The 20,022-nt window shown below is 53.3% G+C and overlaps 1 protein-coding gene across 2 annotated transcripts; it reads left to right on the top strand.

Moving 5' to 3' along the window:
• Window positions 1-6,751: 6,751 nt before the first annotated feature.
• Window positions 6,752-16,292, top strand: MRPL4 (mitochondrial ribosomal protein L4). 2 transcript variants are annotated; one of them, XM_064571367.1, is made up of 9 exons: window positions 6,752-7,082; window positions 7,168-7,234; window positions 7,321-7,471; window positions 9,145-9,196; window positions 10,172-10,289; window positions 11,193-11,299; window positions 11,382-11,491; window positions 11,571-11,647; window positions 16,132-16,292. In XM_064571367.1, the coding sequence occupies exons 1-9, from the start codon at window positions 7,026-7,028 to the stop codon at window positions 16,143-16,145; spliced, it is 753 nt and encodes a 250-aa protein (XP_064427437.1). In that variant the 5' UTR covers window positions 6,752-7,025; the 3' UTR covers window positions 16,146-16,292. The 2 variants fall into 2 exon arrangements, with proteins under 2 accessions (XP_064427437.1, XP_045718996.1); XM_045863040.2 differs by lacking the exon at window positions 16,132-16,292 and adding an exon at window positions 12,763-13,450 and having other exon boundaries at window positions 6,755-7,082.
• The last annotated feature ends 3,730 nt before the right edge of the window (window positions 16,293-20,022 follow it).

The following is a 20,022-nucleotide window of genomic DNA, read 5'->3' as shown; positions in this document are numbered from 1 at the left end:
CTGAGCCACCCAGGCGCCCCTAGACCTCAGTTTTTAGAACAGTTTTAGGTTCACAGCAAAACTGAACGGAAAGTACAGAGATTTCCCATATACCTTCTGCCCCCACACAGACACAGCCTCCCCACTATCGAATTCCAACCAGAGGGGTGCATTTGTTACAGTGGATGAACGTCTAGGCACCTAAAGCCCATAGTGTACCTCGGGGTTCACCCCTGGTGTACATTCTATGGGTTTGGATGAATGTATAATGAATGACCCACCATTATCATATCATACAGAGTAGTTTCACTGCCCTAAAAATCCTCTGTGCTCCGCCAATTCATCCCTCCCTCCCCCCCAACACCTGGCACCACTCATCTGTTTACTATCTCCACAGTTTTGTTTTTTCCTCATTACCCCATTTTAAAGATGAAGAAACCAAAGCACACAGTAGTGGTGGGACTTGAACTAGAACTCTTTGCTCTGTTGCTCATCCCGAGTCCCCATCCTAGTCCTGAGTCAGTGACCCCCATCCCTGTCCCAGTGGGTCGGAACAGAAGGGCAGTGCTAACCACTCAGGACCACATCCATCCTTGGTGAGATGTGGAACATTCTCCTTAATCCCTCCATCCTCCCTGGGCCTCTGCTGTCCTCCCCAGCCCCCAGCTCTTGGTTTTTGGCAGGAGGGACTGCATGAAAAGAAGTGTCTGAGACAGGTCCCAAGTTTCTCGTCATCATCACAGCACTGGGGGAAGGGGCCCCAACTGCAGAGAAGCTTTCCAGATGCTGATCTTGGCAGGCACTGGAGTTGCAAGCCGCCTTGTCTCCTCTGTAGGCTCCGGGCCCACTCTCCACTTCAGGGATGGGGCCAGAAAGCTGCACATCTGCAGCAGATACAGTCTTGGCCCTTCCAGAGTTTTCTCTGGATGGGAGAGGCAGCAGTTAGGGGAACAGGGCATTTCAGAGGCCCACTTCTCAGCAAGCACCCCCCCCCCAAGCGTAAATAATAACAGCTGACTCGAATATAATGTGCTGGTGACTGTCAAAAGCTCACAGCAGCTCCCTCAGCTAGAGAATGGATAGACAAACTGCTGGGCATCCTTACACTCAAGGACATAATATTGGTGACCCAACTTCCAAAAGTAAGGAGCTAGTGACATATAACAACATGGATGAATCTCCAATGCATTATAAGGGGGGAAAGTAGCCAGACACAAAATGCTACCTACTGGATGATTCCATTTCTATGACATTCTAGAAAAGGTCAAACCATAGGGATGGTGATCAGACCAGTGGTTGGCGGGTATCTGGGGACACTGAGAGGAACTGACTATGAAGGGCACAGCGAGCAGTAGATTTTTGGTGATGAAATAATTCTGTATCTTGATTGTGGTGGTGGTTACACGACTATATATGTTAGCGAGAGCTTGCAGAACTGTACCCCGAAAAGGAAAGACTTTATGTTACTTAAATTGTATCTTAAAAAAATAAATTGTATCTTAAAACAAAACACAAATGCCTCCCAGGTGCCTTACATCAGTCAGGGTCTACACAGGGACATCCACATATCTCTGACAGAGGGGATTTAGCGCAGGGGTTGGTTATATAGACGAGAAACCAAAGTTGGGGAAAGGGTTACTTAGACTATTTATTTATTTATTTATTTAAAATATTTAATTTATGTATTTGACAGAGAGAGACACAGTGAGAGAGGGAATACAAGCAGGGGGAGTGGAAGAGGGAGAAGCAGGCTTCCCGCAGAGCAGGGAGCCCGAAGCGGGGCTTGATCCCAGGACCCTGGGATCATGACCTGAGCCAAAGGCAGACGCTTAATGACTGAGCCACCCAAGCGCCCCTAGACTATTTAGAAATAAGCAAATAGGGAGGCCATGCCCAGTGGGAGATGCTGCCAGAAGCAGATAGGGAGAAATACTCCCCCTTCCTCCTGCCCTCCAATCGGCCTTCAGTGCCTGCCGTTGGCTAAATTTGGGCAGAAGCCAGTAGGCAAGGGGATGGCCTATGCAAGGGTCAGCCCCTCGCCATGGGGCAGGGCGGAGCAGGGAATGAATCTTCTGAAGGTATATAGGCCCAAGGCGGACACAAACCATGTGAGGGTGGAGTAATTATACTGCCGTTTTACAGAGGAGGAAACTGAGGCCTGGGGAGTCCATGTGCCCTGCCCCAAGGGGTTCAAGCCCTTTTTTCTGCTCTATTTCCCATCTGGGCTGAACTGAAAGGAACTAAAGGGAATGGAAATGTCTATGCAAATCAGGCCCACCCCCAGGGGCTCTGGGGGCTGCTGCAATGGGAGACTCCTCATCCTCACGCTTGGCGGTCACCCACAGAGCTGCAAACAAACACACAGCAGATGTTCTGTCAATGATGAGGGAGCAGTTCTTCCCCAGTAGGTCAGGGCCCCCGGTCAAGCCTGCCCCCACGCCCTGTACCTCCTATTCGAGGACTTTCCCCCATCATCCATCCTCGACCTCTGGACTTTGTGAAAACCCTTGCACAGTGATGGGGGACTAGAAAAGGCCAGACGTCGGGGGGTCCTCCAGCTTCCGATGTCTGCTCCTTAAATTGCTGTCATGCCCATGGTCAGCAGAGATCTCTGGGCTACAAGGCTGACATTTGCCACACACCACTGGGGACAGAGGTCACCTGCAGTTGAGCCTTTGATCCACGGGAGAGGGCCAGACACATCAACCTTTGACCTCCACCCTGGCTTGGACCAAAATGCTCAAACTTTGAGCCTTTCTGTATGCAGGTCTCAAGGTCATTACCTCCCTTTCATTAAGACTTGCTCACAATCAATAGCTGGTAGAGAGTCCTGTGCAAACTTCTTTCTCTACATCCCATTGGCTCAATTACTATGTACTGAGAACCTACTGGATGCCTGGCACCCTTCTTAACAATTGGGCCCAGCAAGAAATAAAAACCCCATCCTCCAGGAGCTGATGTTCTACTGGAAGAGGCAGTCAAGAATCAAAATAGGGGCGCCTGGGTGGCTCAGTTGGTTAAGTGCCTGCCTTCGGCGTGGGTCATGATCCCAGGGTCCTGGGATCGAGTCCCGCATCGGGCTCCCTGCTCAGTGGGGAACTTGCTTCTCCTTCTCCCTCTGCCTGCCTCTCTGCCTACTTGTGCTCTCTCTCTGTGTCAAATAAATAAAATCTTAAAAAAAAAAAGAATCAAAACAAGTAAGAATGACATCATTTGTTAGAATGTGGTAAACGTGCCGGAAACAATGATACTGGGAAGGCATATGAAGAATGTGGGTTAGGAAGGGAACAGTGACTTTAGACCCAGTGTCACCTGAGAAGGTGACATTTGAGTAAAGACCTGAAGGAGGTGAGGGAGTGAGTCATGCAGGTATTTAAGGGAGAGAGGTCCAGTGCAAAGGCCCTGAGGCTGACATGGGATTGACCAGTTCTGGTGAGAAGACCAGTGTAGTCTAAACCACAGAGTAATAAAGGGGGAAGGTGGGAGGAGGTGAGGACAGGTCCTGCAAGGCCTTGTGGGCTGCAGTGAGGGCTATGGCTTTTGCTCAAAGCGAAATGAGAGGCACGGAGGGTTGTGAGCGGAGGAGGGACATGATCTGACTCAGGTGTTTACAGGCTCCTTCTGAGGATGGAAAAAGACTGTGGGGAGTGGAGATGGAAGGAAAAGAGAACTCTAATCCTTCACTCAGCTCAGGAGGGGAGGGTTCGTGTATGTCCCACTCACACCTATAAGGAGACCAGACTCTGAAAGAGTTAACCAGTTGTCTAGGGATACCCAGCCACCTAGCGGCACCCCCTAGATTTGAACATGTGTCTCTGCAACTAGAGTGTTGTTGGGCAAATAATCATTTTTTTGGTAACTTATGTGTCCGTGACATCAGGGGGATAGAGATCTGAGACCCAGGAGACGAAGGGAGGGCTTCCTCTGTCTCTGGTAATACCCCCGCAACAGGATGATTGGAAAAGGAATTCACTCAAGAAACATGTGTTGTTTTTTTTTAAAGATTTTGTTTATTTATTTGACAGAGACACAGCGAGAGAGGGAACACAAGCAGGGGGAGTGGGAGAGGGAGAAGCAGGCTTCCCAACAAGCAGAGAGCCCGACTCGGGGCTCGACCCCAGGACCCTGGGATCACGACCTGAGCCGAAGGCAGACGCCCAACGACTGAGCCACCCAAGCACCCCAAAGAAACATGTATTGGGCGCCTGGGTGGCTCAGTCGGTTAAGCGACTGCCTTCGGCTCAGGTCATGATCCCAGGGTCCTGGGATTGAGCCCCACATCGGGCTCCCTGCTCGGCTGGAAGCCTGCTTCTCCCTCTCCCACTTCCCCTGCTTGTGTTCCCTCTCTCGCTGTGTCTCTCTCTGTCCTATAAATATATAAATAAAATCTTAAAAAAAAAATGAATAAAATCTTTATTTTTTTTAAAGATTTTATTTATTTATTTGACAGAGAGAGAGATAGCGAGAGCAGGAACACAAGCAGGGGGAGTGGGAGAGGGAGAAGCAGGCTTCCCGCTGAGCAGGTAGCCCGATGCGGGGCTCATCCCAGGACCCTGGGATCATGACCTGAGCCGAAGACAGATGCTTAACGACTGAGCCACCCAGGCGCCCTGAATAAAATCTTTAAAAAGAAAAAAAGAAGATAAATACTGGTGGGGAAAAAAAAAAAAAAAAAAAAGGATAAGTGGGTCAGAAGGGCCGGGAATGGGGATTGCAATTTTGAATAGGGTGGTCAGGACAAGCTTCTTGGAGGAGGTGACATTTGAGCAAAGAATTGAAGGAGGTAAGAGAGCCATGTGGAGCTCTGGGGAAAGTATGTTCCAGGCAGAAGAAAGAGCAGTGCAAAGGCCCTGAGGTGGGTTCAACTTAAATGAATGAGTTGCCATTAGGAAGGTCCAGCCATCCCTAACTCCTGCTGCTCTCTCCCCACTTCCGATCTTTGCAACTCTGTTCTTTCAGCCTGGAACACCTTTTCTCCTCTGGACAAACTCCTGATGGGCCTTCAAGTTACAGCTTTAGGGAAGTCACCTCTAAGACCCCTGCCCCCAGGAGTTAAGAGCTCTTCCCCTGGGCTCCCACATACACTGTAGGCCTCCCTTCCCCTATTCTTTTTTTTTTTTAGGATTTTATTTATCTATTTGTCAGAGAGAGAGCATATTCTCTTAGTGCTAGCGAGCACAAGCTGGGGGAGCAGCAGGCAGAGGGAGAAACTGGGGAGCAGCAGGTAGAGGGAGAAGCAGGCTCCCCGATGAGCAAGGAGTCCGATGCGGGACTCAATCCCAGGACACTGCGATCCTGGCCTGAGCCAAAGGCAGACGCTTAACCAACTGAGCCACCCAGGCATCCCCTTTCCCCTATTCTGATTCCTCAACCTTCTGCACTGCACTGAGTATCTCAATGTTGTCTGCTGGATTTACCTACTCAGTACCAGTAGGTGCCTAATAAATCATTAAGCAAGTTCTGTTCCATCATTTGCTACATAATATCCAAACTTCCTGGCACAGGACAGACTTGTAAATCTGCCTATAAATCATAAACTGGTTCTGGGAGGAGACACATAGCTGGTTGTGGTGGTGGCTTTTGGGAGGGGAACAGGGAGGGGCAGGATCAGAGATTGGAGGAGACACTTCACTCTAGTTTTCTTTTGTACTTGTTGAAATTTTCTTTACCTGGTGTGTGAATTACCTACACAAACATAAAATGAATAAATAAAATTCTACAACATAAAGGATTGAAAGACCTTTCTAAATTGCAGAGTGGGTGTAGTTTCAAATACCCACCCACAATTATTCTAGCAGGGATAGAATACCCAATGAAATACATTGTAAATTTTTATTAATACTACACAAAAATATCCATGTTATCTATCAGATGCGGGAAAAAAAAAAAAAAAAGCGCCCACATCTTTAGTAGGTATTCAAGTCCTCCAGGGTCCACCCCATCCCTGCCTTGGCTCTTGACTTGTTTTGATGACAAAACTCACCCTTAATAATAATAATAATAATAATAATAATAATAATAATAATACCACTAAGTGTTCACTTTGTGCTAGGCATGACTTCATTTCATTGAACTCTCACGACCTCTCCATTTCCCAGACGAGGAAACTGAGGTTGGCTCCCAGACCACGTTGGGCCAGCCAGGTGATCAGGCTCGGCGGGGCGGCGAAGGCTGCTATGTGTTCATGACGCCCTCTGGAGGCCTCGCGGGGAAGCTGGCAAAGAACCTAAAAATGAATCTTTAGATTTCAGTTGTAAGGGTGCGCAACGAGGGAGGAAATCCAGAGTCTGCGGACTCCCCCACCTTGCTGTGTTTTCGGAGAGAGTTCTGGGAGTGGACAGGACCCTGTCTAGGAGGCGGAGAAGACACAGACCTAATCTGTGGTTTGATGGGGAACTTACCCTCTGCCTTGGGGAATCTGAGAGGCACGGTCCCACAGCCTCAATACTGAGGGTTTTCTGCGGGAGACGAAGCCCTGCACGTAAACAAACACACAAAACCCCTTCACTGGAAACTGAAAGACCACCGCGGGGGGTCTAGGAGGCTAGACGGGGCGGGGCATGGAGGGCGTGACCGACACCAAAAGCTTAACAGGTATTGGTCATATTCTCTTAGTGCCCGCCCCAGAACCGCCCAGCCATAGGCGGGCCACTTTTCCAGGCTTTAACGCTCACTGGCTGAGCGAGGAGCGTGCCTTTCCGTCAGGGAGATCTCATTGGCTGGATTCTCGCACGGGCTCTTTGGGGGCGGGACCCAGGAAAAAGAGCAGGGCCTACGGAAGGGGCGGGGCTTCTTGCTGCAAGGTCGCGTGTCTCCAGGTGTCGCAGGGGGTCCCTTAGGCCAGGCGTCAAAACTGGAGCCTGGGGGTTAGTCCTGGGGCGGAGATGAAGGCACGCTGGGCCAGGCCCCGCCGACTTCCCTCTTGCACTCAGCTTTCCAACGCCGATCCGAGCGGGGTGGGCGGTGTCGCGGGCGTGATGTCATCGCTAGGCGTCGCGCACATCCCGAAGGAGCCTTGACCTCTTCGCGTGGGGAGCTGCGCCGCAATGCTGCAGCTAGTCCGGGCTGGGGCGCGGGCCTGGCGCAGGCCCACGGGCTGCCGGGTGAGGCGGGGCACTGGGGACGGGGCCGGAGGACGAAGGCTGGAGGTTCCGGGTGTCGTTTCTCACTCTCGTCCACCGTTTACAGGAATTGAACGCGCTGGCGGAAGAGGCAGCACCCCAGGCGGCGAAGCCAGAGTCAGTAGCCAGCGCGGGTGAGGTTGCCAGGGTCGCTCCAGGAGGGGCGGCAACCGGGAGCCCTGACGCTTGGCCCTGACCCCTGACCTCCCAATCGCTTCAGGTCCCCAGGTGCCCGTGCTGCGCAGGTGCGAGCTCCCGGTACCCGCGCCCCGGCGTCCGGTGCAGGCCTGGGTGGAGTCACTGCGCGGCTACGAGCAGGAGCGCGTGGGTCTGGCCGAGCTGCACCCCGAAGTTTTCTCCACAGCGCCCAGGTGAGTGGGAGTGAAATGGTGAAGTGAGTGCCAGAGGGAGGAGGAGCGGGGCTTTAGGAATCAGGATGACCTGGGCTTGAGCCTCAGCTTCTTTACCTGCCAAAAGGGGATGATGATTTTCCCTGCTACTGGCTCATGTAAGATTGAGATCTAAGAGTTAAGGACGCAAAACTCTGGAGCTTCAGTGACTGAGTTCAAATCCTGCCTTCCCGCTTGTGTTTCAGTGTCCCCATTCTGTCAAACCTCAAGAGGTTGCTGTGATGATGAAATGAGTTAATTCTGGCACCTAATAAGTTCTATAGATATGTTGATTATGTTGATTATGATATGCTGTTACCGAATTTTGCAAAAATAAGCACTAAAAATGGTCAAGCCCTGGCATAGCCTATTGGCATTTTGGTTAAGTAGGTCCTTATAGCAACTCTGGGAGAGGGTTCAGTTATTCTTGCTTTGTAGGTAAAGAAACTGAGCACAGACAGGTTAAGAAATTTGCTCAAGGTCGCACAGCTTGTAAGCTTTAGAGTCAGGATCTCAACTTTACGTGGGCCAACTCCTTGGGCTGGCTTATCGGCTTACCAAGGCGTATGATGCCCCTCAAGTGCATTGTATCTGGCACATAATAAGTGCTGTTAACTTATTACTATTACTGATTTTGGCATGGTTTGCCCCCTGCTTTTAGAGTCCCAATCTACTAGAGAGTGACAAAAGAAATTAAAAACAACATATTTTGTGTATTCTGTAAATCCTTACGAAGTGTCTGGTATATGCCAGACTCCATTCTGGGTGTTGGGAAGACAGCAATGAATGAGTACCAAGGTTGCTGATGTTGCTTACAGTCTAGATCAGGGGTCTGCAAACCTTTCTCTGTAAAGGGCCAGAGAGTAAATATTTTAGGCTTTCCAGGCTTTCATGTCGCCATGGCAACTACTCCTCTCAGCTGATGTAGTACAAAAGCAGGGTTGTGTCCCAGTGAAACATATTTACAGAAACAGGCAGCAGGCCAGGTTGGCCTACTAGCCATAGTAGCTTGCCAACCCCGGGCAAGCTACCCCGGCAATCATGTCCAATGTAACCACATAATGTGAGTCACGTGTGTAATTTACATTTTGCTAGTAGCCATGTTTAAAAAAAAAAAAAGGAAGAAACAATCTATTTTATTAACCTGATATACCTAAAATGGTGTCATTTCAACATGGGGCACTGGCCACATTTCAGGGGTTCAACAGGCACATATCTGGCCAGTGTCTACCGAATAGGAGGATAGTGCAGGGCTAGAGAGGCAAACCAGTCCATAAAGAAGGTGGCAAGGAGTAAGTTGTAATGGTAGGAAAAGAGTAAGGTACTGTGAGAAGGAGGAAGTGGTGGCTCTCCTCTTAGCAAGAAGGCTCCTCAGAGATGTTGTTTGGGGCTGAGACCTATGGGCTGAGGAGGAACCAGCCAGGGGAAGAGTGTTTCAGGCAGAGGGAACAGTGAGCTCAAAGGCATGGAGGCTGGACCATTCACAGAATGGAAATGGAGTGGGCCTGGTGGTGGTATGAGATGGGGCAGGGAGGGGCGAGGGCAGATCACACAGGGCCCTGGAGCTGGATGGGAAGAGCCCCTGTTTTCATCTGGTGAGGTGGCGAGGGCTTTAACTGGAGGTAGGCCTCTCACGGCCTCTTCTTTCTCCATAGGTTGGATATCCTGCACCAGGTTGCCATATGGCAGAGGAACTTTAAGAGAATTGTGAGTGCCCAAGTGGGGGAGGTTGGTGGAAGGAGGCAGAGAAAGCTCCTCGGTTTGTCTTCTCTGGATTGTTAGGCTCAGGCCTTACCTTCTCTCTTCTGAACCATTCACTGATGGGTGACGTGCCAGGTGTTTTCTGAACACCCAGTGTACATTAGGCATGGTGCTAGTGGACAAGGCAGGCAAGATCCCTGCCCTTTGGAAGCTCGTAGTCTAGTTAGAGAGGTGAACATGAATCAAGTAGGCAAGCCTGTAAATATATGACTAGGGAAGTTGTCCCAGAGAAAAAGAGACATTTAGCCTCGATGTATAGTAGGTGCTAACTAGGTAAAGGGGGCAGTGGCGCTAAGATGGAGGTAGTGGGAACCGCACATGCAAGGGTCCTGCGGCAGGGACAACATGGAGCCTAGTGTGGCCACAGAGGTCAGCAGGAGCAGTGGTGAGTAGTTTGGATTTTTTTGCCAAGTGCGTTGAAGAACCATTATCAGTCAGGGTCTCTCTGCTTCCCATCTGCTTACCTCAGAAGTCCAGTGAGTGCTTCCCCTATTCACACCCTCCCTAGCTCACCAAGGAAGTCCCTCGTCATCTCCCCACCCCATACCTCTCCCTGATGTTCTCTAGCCTCTGCACATGTTTCCCCACGCCACACCTTCCTTCCGGTTGCCACCACATTAAAATCATTCAAAAAATGCCAAGTGCCTACCATGTGCCAGGCAGCAGAACCCCTGCCTTTCTGGGGCTGACATTCTGGAGCAGACGAGGGGACTCTCGATTTCTTTATTCTTCTCTCCCTCCCCAAGTGCTCTGTGTTTGTCCCGATGGATCCCTGATCTCTGTACCTCCTGTTGTCGGGCTCCCCACTGGCTAGCACCTACTGCCCAGCTCACTGCTGTTTTCCCAGGCCCGGGCCCTCTCAGCCGTGACAGTGTCTGCCTTGGGAACCTGACCGTCCGTCTCCTCCCTTTGCACCCGCAGAGCTATGCCAAGACCAAGACTAGGGCCGAGGTGCAGGGTGGAGGCCGGAAGCCTTGGCCACAGAAAGGCAGTGGGCGTTCCAGGCATGGCAGCATCCGCTCCCCGATCTGGCGAGGAGGTGAGCGGGGCAGGGAGGGAGGGGCCCTGGGGGCATCTTCACACCCATCTGGTGTGATAGCTGTCAGTCCCATTCCTTCCACCTGGGTAGGGGCAGCAGGACTCCGGCCTGCAGACCTCACTACCCGTGTGCGGGTCAGAGATCAGAGAGTCGGCCGCTTTCCCAGCTCCCTGTCAGCTCTGGCCTTAGCCTCTCATCAGACCATGGCCACAGCCCCTCTTGGCCCCAACTCCCGTCTTACGTCTCCTGGACCACCCTGCCCACACAGCACCCAGAGTGCTTTTCCTAAGCCCCCAGGTGGTTCCTGCAGCCTTTTTGGGAAGTCTGGGCTCCTCACCTTGGCATTCCAGGCAGTGGTGCCCACAGGCCCCCCTCGTTCCTCCACATCCTCTCTGACCAGACAACTGATTCAGTGTCAGCTCCTATTTGCCTGGCCAACTCTCCGCATCCTTAGCATGTGTTTGGGCTGTGCCTCTTCCAGGAAGTCCTCCCTGACCTTCTTTGGGTCCCCGGCCCCCAACAACTCCTTGTGCCGCCCCAAAAAGACCACCCTGATTTCCTCTGCAGTTGAACCTCTGTCTGAATGTGAATGACAGGAGGGCAGGGATCCTGCCCATCTTGTTCCCTGCTGCACCCCCAGGGCCCAGCAGAGGGTGGACACACAGGCAGATGGTCCTCACTCACGGTTTGGCAGCTGAGGAAGTCGAGGCCCAGTAAGGCAAAGTTACCTGTCCCAGGCGGTGCTGGATCCAGTGTCCCCTCTCTTTCCCTCCTTGAGGCCCTGTCCTCTTTGCTGATTCGGTTTGCCTGCTGGCAGCCTCCCTACACCAGCCGCTGTGACAAATTTCTGTCCTGTACGCCCAGCTGGGGTCCTCACCTGTCCACACACCTGTGTCTCTGCAGGAGGCATTGCCCACGGCCCCCGGGGCCCCACGAGCTACTACTACATGCTGCCCATGAAGGTGCGGGTGCGGGGCCTCAAGGTGGCGCTGACGGTCAAGCTGGCCCAGGTACGGGCCTGATCCTGTGGGGAGCTGCGGGCACCCGGGGGTGTGGGCTGTGGGGGCTCAGACCGTCCTTTCTTCCTGATAGGATGACCTGCACGTTGTCGACTCCCTGGAGCTGCCGACCTCCGACCCCCAGTACCTGACCGAGCTGGCCCGCTACCGCCGCTGGGGGGACTCTGTGCTCCTTGTAGACTTGTGAGGGTGCGGGGCAGAGCGGGGGTGGGGGCGCTGGGGGCCGTCCTCTGCGGCGCTCACCTCCTGGCCTCCGTTTCAGAGCCCACGAGGACATGCCTCAGAACGTCATAGCAGCCGTCTCCGGCCTCAAGACCTTCAACCTGATCCCGGCTGTCGGTGAGCGGAGGGCCCCAGTTCTCCCCCCACCAGGTCCCCAGCAGTCCATGGGCAGTTAAAAGTCTATACCTGCCAGCTCCTCAACCCAGCCCTCAGCTTGCCCAAATGGAGCATTGGGAAGATGCCATCCTTGAAGAACGGCTCTGTCCAAGCTCAGGGCTCAGTGCAGGGCTCAGAGTGAGTGGAGGGGCTGCTGGCTGTCCTCGTCCGGCTCCTCCCTCCGAGAGGCTGGGAGGTGGGATCCGGTCTGGCTTGGGCATGTCACACCCATCATCACATTGGCTGATCAGTCCCTAGAGCTCTTTCTCGGTGTCCTGATGGCATGACTGGCTTCCTCCCGGACGGCTGCACCTGGGGGTCTCACGGGCACCTTCGCACCTAAGAACTCCTTCCTTCCTGTGGCTCAGGCCCCAGACCATGCTGTCACCCTCCACTCGTCTCTTAGCTCACCCCTTCGGCGTTGACTTTAATATGGGGGATTCCACCACTTCTTACCCCCCAGCACCCCTGTCTCCCGCCGGCCCCGTCCCTGGCCCCTGCTCTATTCCGCAGCCTGTTCTCCCTCACCACGGCCACCAGAGGGCGCCTGTGCGCACCCGAGTCTCCGCGCGGCCCTCCTCTGCCCACGGCCCTCTGCCCACAGCCCTCTGCGGTTCCCACCTCCCTCTGGGATAAGGCCTGAGTTCTCCCTGGGGCCCGCAAGATCCTGCACAACCTGCCCCATCCTGTTCCTGCGCTCGCCGCTGCCTCCTGTCCCGCTCGCTCACTAAGTGCAGTCACAGGCCTCCCGCAGTGCATTCATGCCCCCGCTCTGCCGAGGGTCCGTCTGGCCGGCTGGAGAGGGAGGTGGGGATCCCAGCCCCAGCACAGGGCAGAGCCAGGCACGCAGGAGGCTCTCAATCAGGGACTGAGCTGAGGACCGTCCCTCGCCCGGGGTCTTGCCATCAGTGAGCAGCTGAGCCAGGGTTTGAGCCTAGCCTGCAAGATCTGTGAGCCCATGCCGCACCCGGTGTCTCTAGAGTAGGGCAATACGGGGAGGGGGTTGCTTCCTCGGGGAGGAAAGGGGGCCCCAGAGGGGGTAGGCAGCCCGGCCTGGACTGCATCTCCACCCCCAGGCCTGAACGCGTACAGCATGCTCAAACACCAGACCCTGGTCCTGACCCTGCAGACCATCGCCTTCCTGGAGGAGAAGCTGCTCTGGCACGACTCGCGCTACACGCCCCTCTACCCCTTCCGCCTGCCCTACCGCGACTTTCCCTGAGCCCCGGTCCTCCTCCGCCCTTTGGGGCCCGGCAGCCTCGTGCCCGCCCTGTGGGGGGCGGAGCGGCGCGGCCCAGACCCCGTCATCCCAATGCGGCTGCGCACAGAGCGGCCAAGCACCGAACTCTGGCCCCAATTTTCGCTTTCATTTTTAAGATGAATCTTATTTTTTAATCAAAAAAGAGAAACAGAACAGCTCATTGCCATTGTGTAAATAAATCCACTTGGCAAGTCAAGCTCATCCTCAGTGCTAGGTGCTGCTGGGTACCTCCGTCCTCAGGGCTGTTTACAGCAGTGACCCACACTCAGCTCCAGTAGGACGAGAGGGGCTCCAGGAGGGCGCAGAGGAGGGCCCAGCTGTCCGTAGGAACCAGCTCCCAGTGCCTCCCCACTGCCCAGCACTGGACCCGAGAATTCACATCCCGGTTTGATTCTGCAAATAGGAAGTGTAAACCTGAGCTTTCATCATCATGATTTCCCCTAAGCAGAGTCTGAATCCTTGTGGTCAATAAATGAGCAAATAAACACATTTTTTTAAGAACACCGAACTGGTATCCTAATTCTGGAGTCCACTGCTTTTGTCTGCTCCCCAAGCTAATTTTTTTGTAACAGTCCTGATGCAGACTATAATGTGGTCAGTTTCCTTAAAGTCAGCCAGAACTGACATCTGCGTGTGTCCGTTTAGCCAAGGCCAGGGGGCCACAGTGACCACCCATGGGCTAGGCTGCCCCTTGCCAAAAACATGTCTGGAATGCATCTCTGGGGAGTGCCTTCAGAGCTCACAGCACATTCTTTGAAAATCCTCATGGATATAAACTTTGATCCTTAAAGCACCAGCTTTGACTAAGTAAAAAAGCCATTTGGAGCCTGTAGTAAGAAGGGGTGCAGAGGGTGTGGGAAATGCTGCTTGGGCTAAAGCCAAACTCTTCCCTACCTCTCCCTGCGCCTCTCCCTGGCCAGATGGGGACACGAGGCTTTGAGCAAGACCCAGCTGTTCTGACGGCGCCCAGATAGATCGTTGTAGCTAGAAGTAAGGCTGCTTAGTTGTCTACCTCGCAGCTGTCGGGAAACAGCAAGGCCAACCCCCCGCTCCCGCAGACTTCCCAGAGAGATGTGTTGGAACCTGTTCCACCATACTGGAAACCCGCGGCCAGACCAAGGATGATAAAAGGCACTAGAAAAAAATGATCTGACGGGTGCCTGGGTGGCTCAGTCGGTTAAGCATCCGACTCTTGATGGGGCGCCTGGGTGGCTCAGTCGTTAAGCGTCTGCCTTCTGCTCAGGTCATGATCCCAGGGTCCTGAGATCGAGCCCCACGTCGGGCTCCCTGTTTGGCGGGAAGCCTACTTCTCCCTCCCCCCACTCCCCCTGCTTGTGTTCCCTCTCTCGCTGTCTCTCTGTCAAATAAATAAATAAAATCTTAAAAAAAAAAAAAAAAAAGCATCCGACTCTTGATGTCGGCTCAGGTCATGATCTCAGGGTCATGGGATGGAGTCGTGTGTCAGCTCTGTGTTCAGCAGGGAGTCTGCTGGAGATTCTCCCCCCGCCCTCTGCCCTCCCCCACTCAGGAGCATGCACACGCTCTCTCTCAAATAAATCTTTAAAAAAAGAAAAGAGGGACACCTGGGCGGGACGCCTGCTTCTCCCTCTCCCACTCCCCCTGCTTGTGTTCCCTCTCTCACTGTCTCTCTCTCTCTGTCAAATAAATAAATAAAATCTTAAAAAAAAAAAAGATCTGATGACTAGAATGTGCTTTCAAATAATCGGGAGGCAGTGTGTGTATTGCTAGTTTCCTAGGGCTGCCTTAACCAAGTACCACAGCCTGGATGGCTGAAACAACAGAACCGTATTGTCTCATGGTCCACGAAGCTAGAAATCGAAGATCAAGGTGTCGGCAGGGCTGGTTCCTTCTGAGGCTGCGAGGGAGACTCCGTCCCATCCCTCTCCCCTGGCTTCTGGTGGTTTGCTGGCCATCCTCGGCATGACTGGGCTCGCGGTCACCCCAAGGTCTGCCCTTGTCTTAGAATGGCAATGTCCCCATGGATATCCCTGTGTCCAGATTTCCCCTTTTTATAAGAACACCGGTCATGTTGGGTGAGCCGCCCCCACCACCGCCCCAATGACCTCATCTTATTCGCAGGTCCTGGGGGCTAGCGCTTTTATTTTTTCCTTGCGGGGAGGGGAACCGCTTGATCCTGAGACGGGAGGGGGGGGCGGGGGGTAAGGGGAGAGATGGAACCAGATCAGCCGTGAGAACCATGGAAGCTGGCACGTGTGGCCTCATCGTGTATCCTCTGCTGTCGTCTGTTTGAAATTCTCTGTAACAAGCCTTTTTTATTTTTTAAAAAAGATTTTATTTAACAGAGAGATCATGACCTGAGCCGAAGGCAGTTGCTTAACCAATTGAGCCACCCAGGCACCTATAGTGAGCTTTTTAGAAAAGAGAGAGATGAATGAAGACATTTCTTCAGGGGAGCTTTTGCTACCCACAAGTCCTTCTCCCGCCCGCTTGGGACGTGGACTGACCCAGACAGAGCCCAGACAGGGAGGGCACTTCGCAGTCAGCCGTTCAAGGCAGGAGACCCAGGACTCCCGGGCTGAATCTGGCTTAAGAAAGCAAAAGCAAAAGTGAGCCTCTGGGGCTGGGATCCCACTCGGAGGGCCACCTGGCTCTGACGGTGGGGCCAAGGGGTCTGCTTACTCGTGGACAGCATGGAAGTCCCCTGGGTGGGGCTGAGGGAAGAGCCCCGACCCAGGCCAAGATGTCCCCACTCCAACCAAGGGGTCTCAAGCCTCAGAGCCCCCCAAAAAACATACCCATCAAATCCCTCAGGGCTGCCACCTTAACTCACTGCTGGGCCATCCAAAGCCCCCAGCCCGGGAGGAACAGCCCTGTCCCCTGTGTCCTCCTCCCCGCACCTGGGCAGGAGGGACCCCCTAGTGATGGGGGGGAGGCAGACAGAAAGAAGGTCACCAGCAGTGAGACCAGGCCCTTCTTCCGCACCGAGGCCTCCAGCCCGGCAAGGCCTGACCCGGGGCTCCCCTCCGACATCAAGTCAAGTTCAGAGACTTGAATATGATACTGACTTGGGCCTGAATCCTGGGCAGACTTCTCAGCCGGGGGTGGGGCACGATTCCAGCACAGAAGAAACGGGGCGGAAGGAGAAGCCAAGTTCTGTTTCGACTGTCGCATAAACAACATGAATTTCTGCTTTACCCCCTAGGGTGGCTAGGATGAACTGTGATACCAGCATGAACCAGATCTGTGGGAACGCAGAGGAAGCCTGTATTTCCACTGAGGAAGTTTGAGGGGGAGATTCTCAGCGCTGGGTCCTAGTGAAACAGACCAATCGGGACGACTGCTACCCGCTCTCGCTCTGTGCTTGCCAAGCACCGCACACAAACTAGGTCAGTGAAATCTCACATCCAGCCTTTGAGGTCTGTGTTACCATCCCATTCTTCAGCTGAGGCCTTCGAGAAGTGGTTTGCTCGAGGGGAAGTGGTTTGCTTGAGGTCACACTCCCAGCAGGGGCTCTCAGCATCCTTGACACCTGCTGTCCCGCACACTCCCCTCCAGCTGCCTCTGCTGCAGGGCTGTTCTGGGCTTGTCTGCGGGGCAGGTCAGAAGGACTGTGCAGGGGACCACAATGACATACAACCCGCTAGGATGGCAGTAAGGGTCGTAATCATAAAACAGAAAATCGGCATTGAAGAGGATGTGGAGAAATAGGAAGTCTTGCATGCTTTTATGGTGCTGGTCGGAATGTAAAATGGTACAGCTGCTGTGGGAAACAGTCTAGGGTGCCTGGGTGGCTCAGTCGTTGAGCGTCTGCCTTCGGCTCAGGTCATGATCCCAGGGTCCTGGGATCGAGTCCCGCGTCGGGCTCCCTGCTCTGCGGGAAGCCTGCTTCTCCCTCTCCCTCTGCCTGCTTGTGCTCGCTCTCTCTCTGTTAAATAAATAGAATCTTTTAAAAAACAGTCTACCAGTTCCTCCAAAAGTTCCACTTGGAATTATCATATGACCCAGCAATTCTACTTCTGAGTGTATTCCCAAAAGAATTGAAAAAATGTTCATACCAATGCTTGTACATGAATGTGCAGGGCAGCATGACTCACCATGGCCAAAAGGAAAAACATCCCAGATGTCCATTGACTGATGGACGGGTCAACAAAATGTCGTATCTTGTGGCAGGCAGAAGGAGAGGGAGAAGCAGGCTTTCTGCAGAGCGAGGAGCCCGACCCCAGGACCCTGGGATCATGACCCGAGCTGAAGGCAGATGCTTAACTGACTGAGCCACCCAGGCGCCTGTGGATGAACCTTTATGCGAAACATTCTGAACATTATGCTGAGGCAAAAAAGCCAGACACAAAAGGCCACAGATTGTGTGATTCCATTTTTAGGAAATGTCCAGAATGGGCAAACCCACCGAGACAGGGAGTAGGTTAAGGGTTGCTAGGGGCCGAAGGGAAAGGGGATTGGGAAGTACCAGGTTTTTTGGGAGGGTGATGGAAATAGTCCAGAATTGAATAGTGGTGATGGTGGTACAAGATTATGAATATACTAGAAAATTGTTAAAGGGCAAAAATGTAAAGTTTATAGGGACGCCTGGGTGGCTCAGTCGGTTAAGTGTCTGCCTTCGGCTCAGGTCATGATCCCAGGGTCCTGGGATCAAGCCCCGCATCGGGCTCCCTGCTCAGTGGGGAGCCTGCTTCTCCCTCCCCCGCTCCCCCTGCTTGTGCTCTCTCTCTAACAAACAAATAAATAAAATCTTAAAAAAAAAAAAAAAGATAAATAGGTCCTTGGGATGTAATGTACAGCCCGGTGAGTAAAAATCTTTTAAATAAGGAAATATAAATAAATATATATATGAAGTAATGAAGTATTGGGGAGCTGACAGTCCACCCAGCGAGGCACAGGATTGGCATAGAGTCTACCCACCTCCGAGAGTTCCTCCGTGAGGCTGAACCTTAGTGACCCCAACAGGTAACTCCACTAATGCACACCTTTACTGGTTGCCTTCCCTGACTCCGCCACCCTAGGTGTTTCTTGAGATCACCGCTCAGATAAACTGCCTGAACACCAAGTTTTGTTTCAGGGTCTACTTTTGGGGAGAACTTATGCTAAAATGGCTGGTAAGTATCAGAGCCTGCATTCAAACCCCCATCTACTCCTCATTCTGTTACAACCTTGTGGATGCAATGCTCTGAGAACCTTTTGTAGAAATGGTGGAAGGGAATTCTGGGCTAGAGGAACAACCTGTTCCAAATGCTCAGAGACAAAAGAAGCACACGGAAGCTGCCAGGAAGGGCAGGGTGGCCACGCCAGAGCTCAGACTGAAGGGAGAGCAGGCACGATGCCACAGAGTGGGATGTGGATACTTCTGCCCTGTGTCCATGGCCTTCTGGTCTGCAGTGGGCCGATTCGCTGGTCTGCCCGAGACAGGCTGGCACCCTGAAGGAAGCCCTGCCCTTCCTGGAAGCTTTGGTGAAGGGCTGGGGAGCCTGTTTTCCTTTTCCTCAAGGAAACACAAAGGGAATGTAAGACCAGGAGGTGGATGCTCCTCTTGCCAACCTTACCGCCCCATCTTCATCTCAGGAAATGGCTCTCCATCCTCCCAGGGGCTCAGACCAGGACCAACAAGCCCAGCGAAGGCCCCATCATAACTCACCTGGACTAGAATAGTCACCTCCTCTCTGGCTTCCTGGCTTCCACCCTGTCCTCCCTGCCTCCAGAATATAGCTCCTGCAGTCTCAGGAGGGTGCCTGAGTCAGGCCTGTCCCTCCTCTGTTCAGGACCTTCCATAGCTCCCACTTCACTGGGAGGAAAAACCAAAGTCCCCTGTAGGCCAACAAGCATGCTCTGCATCATCTCCTCCCTGCCCTCCTTTCCTCCTCCTTTCCTTACTGCACCCCAGCCACACTGGCCTCCTGGCTGTCCCTACCTCAGGGCCTTTGCACATTCAGAACTCTCTGCCTGGTACACTCCCTCCCTGGTATTGTCACAGCTCCCTCCTCATCTCCCGTGGTCTTTGCTCAAATGTCACTTTCTCAGTCTTTCTCAGAGTACTCTATTTAAAAGTTCATCCACCCTCACATTGCCTATTCCCTCCCGTTTTATTTCTCTTCAGCACTAATCACAAGCTAACACCCCATATATTTTAGTTTCTTGTCTGTCTCCCCCCCACACTAAAACCATCTCTGCACAATGGCGAAATTTTTGTCTTTTCTGATCGTTGCTGTGTCGCTAGCACACCTGGAAGGATTCTTGGTATACAGCAGGCGCTCAATAAACACTGCCCAGCAAGTCGGGAGAAGTGAGAAAGATTGGCGCTTTTATGGCTACAAGGAAGACTCCGGCCGCGCGGGGGAGCTCGCGGCCCGCGCGCACTTTGGACTAAGGTCAAGGGACCCAAGGAAGAGATCCCCCCAAAAAATCCGCCGGGGGCACCAGGGTGGCTCAGTGGGTAGAGCGTCTGCCTTCCGCCCGGGTCGTGATCCCGGGGTCGTGGGATCGGGATCGAGCCCCTCCCCCGCTCGGCGGGGAGTCCGCTTCTCCCTTTCCTTCCCCCTGCTCGTGGTCGCGCTCTCTCGCTCGCTCTTAAATACTTAAATAAATAAATATAAATAAGTAAATACAATCTTTCTGCTCTCAAATAAATAAATAAATAAAATCTTTAAAGAAAAAGGAAAATCCGTCGGAAAATCCTCGGCTCCGACGCCGCACGGGCTTTTCCCAGGCCCAGCGCGTCCTGGTTCCCATTCTGCACCTTTGCCCAGGCAGTTCTGGGCGGGAATTCAGCACCCACCACACCCGGCGTAGAAAGATCCCCGTGGAAATTCCTTGGGAATGATCGGGGCGGGGGAAGGGACGCGTTGCTGGCTGATGAGTGACTCTCAGGCCCATCCTCCCGAGGAAGGGCCCGAACGTCCCCGGGGCCCCCTCCCTTCCCCTTCTGCTGCGCGACCTCCCTGGCCCCTCCGAGGTCTCCATGGCGACGCGGCGCGCGCCCCACAACAGGAAGCCTTGGGCGGCGCGGACTGGCGCTGGGAGACCCCAGGGTCCCCAGCCTCGTCGTGGTAGATGCCAAGTCTTGGGGTCACACGCGCAGGCCGAG

The sequence above is a fragment of the Mirounga angustirostris genome, unplaced genomic scaffold (assembly GCF_029215605.1).
Source record: "Mirounga angustirostris isolate CCGP_5_RB_7025 unplaced genomic scaffold, mMirAng1.0.hap1 SCAF_1, whole genome shotgun sequence".
Taxonomy (NCBI): domain Eukaryota; kingdom Metazoa; phylum Chordata; class Mammalia; order Carnivora; family Phocidae; genus Mirounga; species Mirounga angustirostris.
This window is presented reverse-complemented; position numbering and strand designations above follow the sequence as displayed.